This window comes from Pterocles gutturalis, unplaced genomic scaffold (genome assembly GCF_000699245.1).
Source record: "Pterocles gutturalis isolate BGI_N339 unplaced genomic scaffold, ASM69924v1 scaffold16128, whole genome shotgun sequence".
NCBI classification, from domain to species: Eukaryota; Metazoa; Chordata; class Aves; order Pterocliformes; family Pteroclidae; genus Pterocles; species Pterocles gutturalis.
In genome coordinates, this window is record NW_010123346.1 from 6,594 (window position 1) to 12,572 (window position 5,979).

Below are 5,979 nucleotides of genomic sequence, written 5' to 3' on the forward strand. Positions count from 1 at the left end.
TGGGTAGTGAACACTCCTGGCTCTCACCTGTGTCAGCCTGACTCACAGCAGGCATACATCATTTGACAAACACTCAAGACAAGGATTTCAGACATTAACAACACGTAAATCAGCTTTGGATCTCCACTCTGATTGTACGTATTGTGGAAATACCAACCCAGAATTTAAGCAAGCAGCACAATATTGCCTTTAAATGAAAAAGGAACAGAAAAGCGTGCTTCTATGTTCGTATTTCATTTCTTGAACATCACCTATTCCATTTTATCTTCTCACTTTTAAAAATAGCCCTGCTGGTAAAAAGCATTAATTTTAACTTTACATTTAACTGTAAAAAAAAACCAGTAATAGCAAAAGAAGACACAAGACTTTTAGACAAACAGGTTTATAAGATTTATTTTCCATTGCACATACATGGATTATATACAAGTTAGTAACATAAGTTACTTCTTAATTTTCTAAAAGATTGTTACAGCAAACACTTGCCATTTTAAAACATCAACTCAGAAATCAATCTAAAAAGGTAAATATGACAATATTTTAAAAACAAAACAAATTGCACTTTGTTAGGGAGAGTCAAATACAGGTTTGTCTATATGCTGTAACAAACTGTATAGCAAGTAAATATTACAGTTAGAAGTAGCTCTTGCAGTCCATTTGTACATTAATAATTCTTTTCAATTTTACTTATTTAAAAACTGATGGATATTTCAAAGACTTTCTCTTCTTCCTAGTATTCGAGATTCATCACATGAAATGCACTAGCAACTAAGTCTTTATACAATTGCTATTCAAATATAAGAACACCACACCTGAAAATAAGGAAAGAACTAAAACATTGATTTTACATTTATCATGAGATGAAAAGTATGGAAGGTGTTCAGCAGTAAAGCCCTGTCCACTACTTACATAAAAGAAGATTTTAAAAAATAATCACTGCACACAATACAAAGGGTGGGGTCATACTGTAGTTTTTAAGTCTCCTGTAACAGTAATACTCTTCATTACTGTTCACAGATGAGTGTTTCCATAGCAAACCTGTTCTCAAAGTGTCGAATCTTTCGGCAATTGACAGCTTCACGCTTCTGAATTCCTGTTTGTATTAGAAAAAACAACGGAAGGTAAACAGAAGAGGGGATGAAGCACATCAGAAACAGAAACCTGCTGTAATAAGATGTCACCCAAAATCAGAACTACCCCTCTTCGATCCCTCTCTCAGAGGAAACACAGCAGGCAGTGATCCTGAAGATGTGGTGAACTAAGTCACAGTACTGGTTTAGTTAAAACCAACCTGCCAAAACCTCCCACTGGCTAGTTTTAACCCAGATCAGTTCCCAGTCTCCTCTGTGCATCCGTAAAAGCACTTGTGGGAATGTGAGAGAAGGAAAAGCAAAGGAATAAACCACTATAAGCAAAAGAGAGTGGACTGGTAGTATTCAAACATCATCATCTTGGAATTGGAGAAAGACAGAATTTAATGAAATTTTAGCCAAACTAATGCTCACTGACAACCTATGCTCATCAGTTATTACCACAGGATCAATATACTGAATTTTTAATTGGATTTTGCCAGGAAGACCTTTTAATTTTTAAACATTATTTTAAATTATTTTTATAAAATGTATTTCTTCTCTTTGTTTCCCAAGCAGTCAGGTCCAACAATATGACTAAAGCAATTAAACTGCTTCAGTGTGCACTTGCACATCACATACAGCTTAAAAAAAAAAAAAGGCAGCAAGTCTGAGTAAAATCTGAGTGAAAATTTTAAGGTAGTATTTAATAGCTTGTCAAGACTCTTCCAAATGATGTTTTGCAAACGTTTTCCATGAAGGAATACCAAGCACCACAACTCTACTGTGAAGACAACTCTTACTCACATCGCGCTTATGCAAATAGGAAGATGTGGACTAATTTATAGATGGCTTTAATGACAAGATCAACCTGCTATTCTGTACTTGGACTAGAAGGCTATGGCTTCTCATAAAGTTTTTTTGGGTTTTGGGGGGTGGGTCAAGAAACAAGATTAAAGAAAAACATCAGTGAAAGCCTGCACCACAGAAAATATACCCATGCATACACACACACTGTAGCAGCTTCTAGCTCTCTGGAGCCTTGAGAACATTTGCACAACAAAATGACCTCTTTCCATACCTACACAGAAAATACCAGACATACTTAAGCCCACAGAACCAGTTACTGCAATAAGCAACCCTCGCTTTAGTAAGAGTCATTCCTTCTAACACAACTCAAGCGGCATTGAACTTTCTGCCAAAAAAAAAGATTGCAGGAGGAACATTTACCTTTCATGGCTTCTTTGCGCTGTAGTTTATAGGTTTCCTTACCACGGCAGAGGCGGTAAATAAAGAATCCCAGCTGATCCACATTTTCAATGCGATCAGTAACAATCATCTGTTCATGAATCAAATAGGACTGAGGCAAATATGTTCCAGCCTGTTGAACAAAAATACAACAGCTCTGTCAAAATCCATCTCTTCATGGTCTAAGTACACAAGAAACACTTTGCAATGGGTTTAACACAGCTGTGACACATCTTTTTTGAATTCTTTCAAAATATGTATTACCCACAGAACTTTATTCTAAATGTGCAAACATGACTGCACTGCACTACAGAAATACGTAACAAATCATATTCAAAAAGGTCACAGAACTTCCACTGATGCATACATCCATTGCCCTCCTGCTACAGTAATGTAAGTCTTCAAGCAGAGAAGAAATGTTTCCTTCCAGGAGCACCCACTGTTATGGATCAGTCCTGCACTCACCATCCAAAGTTTTCACTTAATTAACAACAACCCAACAGACCTCAGTGGGAACTACTCCCAATCAGGAGTTGGCAGAAGCATGCTCTACATGGGGATGCTCTTGCTCATGAAGCACAGCAGCTGCAGTATATTCCAGCTGCAGTCCATGGGGTTTGGGAAGCCTTCAACATATTCACACTGTGGGCCACAACTCTCAAGACAAATGCAACACAAGACCACCTAGCCCCATAAGGTATTATGGTGACTCCCACAATTGCTTATATGGAAAGGTAAAAAGGTAACAGAAAGCCATGGTGGTATATCAGGTATTTTATTTAAAAAGGGAAGAGCCATGATGACATGCAAAGGCTTCCCAAGCCTTTTCTCATCCTTTAAGTCTTATTTTGCCACAGCTGAAATAATGGAAGAATCCACTCTGTGCACATCTCACTGGATACAGCTGAAGATGCAGGTACTGAGCTATCAGCCAATTTCCTTATACTGCCACGGGTAAATAATCACCAACTTTTTTGAAATATTATTTAAGAAATACTGTTAGTGTGATTTTAATTTATGGCAGTACAGAAGGTGTTGCTTGCTTTCTAAAAATAAAATGATCACTTACTATGGAAACAAATTCAGCTTCTGTGGAGAAACACCACTATATTTTTTATTGACAATAAACAACTTGAAATTTCAATTGCAAAACAAGACTGTCTTTTCAGTCCAAGCGACATTTTGAGAAGAAGCTGATCAAATGCTATTCTTTTCGGTAAAGAAAGACAAGACTGTATAAAATTCACTTCAAATTATGAAAATTTTCTTCAGCACGTACTATGAGGAAAACAACAGCCATTTTTTTCCTTTAAATAAGAGCTTGGAAGACTTCACACCCCCAAACTATCCCACTCGTTATTTGGTAATTAAATCACTGTAAATTATTGTGTCTTAACCCCCAGTCTCTCCAATTTCACAAGAGAACCCCACGGTAGCCCCAGAGCAAAGCAGCAGTGCAGAGCACCGGCAGGGTGGGCAGCAGTGCTGAGGACTTGGGGCAGACCGTCAGGACACTTGTGCTCTCTGAATCACAGGACCTCCCTGTACCCGGCCTTCTGCGCCCTCCCGGGAGGTGCAAGAGGAGGGGGAGCTCACTGCAGGAATCTCCTCCGCCCAGCTCCTGCAAGACTAATAGGTGTTCCTGCTCTAGCAGGGGATTGGACTAGATGATCTTTCGAGGTCCCTTCCAATCTCTAACATTCTGGGATCCTGTGATTCTGTGAATTAGCCAGCAGCAGGATCCAGCATAGCTGCAAATATCATCATCTATGAGACATCCTGTACATCGCATATGGTTAAAATTGGCCAGTCGGCTCAACAATGGGAACGAGGTGGATGAACAAATATACCTGGGTTTCAGCCTTGTTTCCCAAGGAAAGGAGGCCTTTCGCTGTTTGCATAATCAAGCAAACTGTATCAAGATATAGAAATGTGGTTCTCTAGGCTAGAACTACAGCTTTTTTAAAAAAACAAATCAGCCCAGAGCACTGCCATTATCATAAAATGCCCTCTGCATATATTTAGAGCTCATTTTAATGAAACGAGTGCTTTAATTTCATACATTTTTTTTCCTTGTGCAACCAGTGTGACTGCAGGATAGCAAACAGAAACCTACTCACTTTGCGAAACTATTCTGCAGATGCACAAATTTCAGTTACAAAACATTTAGCCTGATTTTATGAGACATCAAATGCCCACAGCTTCTTGTTAATACAATGCGAATTAAACAGATGTCTCATAAAATTAGGACACTCACTGCTGGGGACAATGATCAAACCAGTTTGCTTTTACACAGATTTTCAATTAAATGTGTGATGCCTGGTTATCCTCTTAATTGTAAACCAAGCACATCTGATTTAGTAATAATGACAAACTAGGAAATTAACAGATTTTAATAGTGAAATTTGTGTGAACTAAAAATGGAAACAAAACAGCATACACAAAGTAAAAAAATATGGGATCACTGAGTTTTTAGAGACACCACCTCATCCTTATGTACAGGAAATGAAACAGTTGTTAAATATCCAGTCTCAAAACAGACAGCAAAAAAGCAGCAGAAGACTTACTTGTGAAGTCATTTCTCACATTAAATTTATTTATACGCACAAACCACTCAGAAATGGCTAAAATGGTTCCTGGAGTCCTAATTCCAAAGCCTTGTTTGAAAGATGCCAACATTAACAATTCTAAAGTTACAAAAGCCCAGTAAAATAAAATCTAAAACATTCTCCCCCAAATCTTAGACACAAGTTAGCTTATCAGCTCTCTTCCCCACCCAGAGCGTTTTGCTGTTCCGTAAAGAAACCAGAAGGCTGAAAAACAAGGTAAATACTATTTAAATCTGCATTAAAAGCACACATAGGTAAGAGTTTAAAAATATACATACAGATGATTCACATTAAATTAGTAAGAGACCCCATTAGATTATCTACTTTGGTCTCCTCAATTTCACAGGCCATTACATTTCACCCAGTTACTACTAGTAAGAGAACAGTGTGTCCCTGTGGTGGTGACAAGCCAGCCAGCACCAGCACCACAAGCCCAGCAGCAGCGTTCGATTATCAAACCCTGCTGGGAAGTGATTAGGAGCTCCTGCAACATTATACTGAGAACTCATGTTCAGTTGCTCAGCAATTGTGGTATCTCAGTCCTTTCCACGGTCCTTGTTTTTAAGGACAATGCATCTTATTCTGAAGGTCTGGTGCTCGAAGAACCAGGAATCTGGCTACACTAAAAACCCTCTTGCTTAAATGGGCTTTGCTAATCAAACAATCCAAATCCTGGGGACTCCTACAAAAGCCCCATGGAAACAGGAAGATCCATCTTAAGCTTGCTAGAAGCCTCACCCAGTGCTAGTCCATCAGACGTGGTGCCCCATCCGATTTCCCTGAGCATGCACGCCAGATCCAACACACCTCACGTACATCACCCTCAAGCCACTGAATCAGTCCAAAGTAGAGGCCAACCCTAGGGACCTATACTTTAAATAATGCCCATGTTAAAAGGATTTCCCACTATATCTACTTTAAGAATCACAGAATCATAGAATGGCTAGTGTTGGAAAGGACCTTAAAGATCACCAAGTTCCAACCCCCCTGCCATGGGCAGGGACACCCTCCACTAGACCAGGTTGCTCAAAGCCTCATCCAGCCTGGCCTTGAAC

General features: G+C 39.1%; 1 protein-coding gene across 1 annotated transcript in view; it reads right to left on the bottom strand.

Moving 5' to 3' along the window:
- Positions 1-366: 366 nt before the first annotated feature.
- The window catches only part of ITM2B (integral membrane protein 2B), a gene marked incomplete at its 5' end in the record, with an annotated part of 10,886 nt that continues 5,273 nt past the window's right edge, over positions 367-5,979 (bottom strand). Inside the window, 2 exons of the mRNA XM_010077878.1 lie at positions 367-1,090; positions 2,298-2,448. Coding sequence (XP_010076180.1) covers positions 1,002-1,090; positions 2,298-2,448 — 240 coding nt within the window. The remainder of the gene's footprint in view (positions 1,091-2,297; positions 2,449-5,979) is intronic.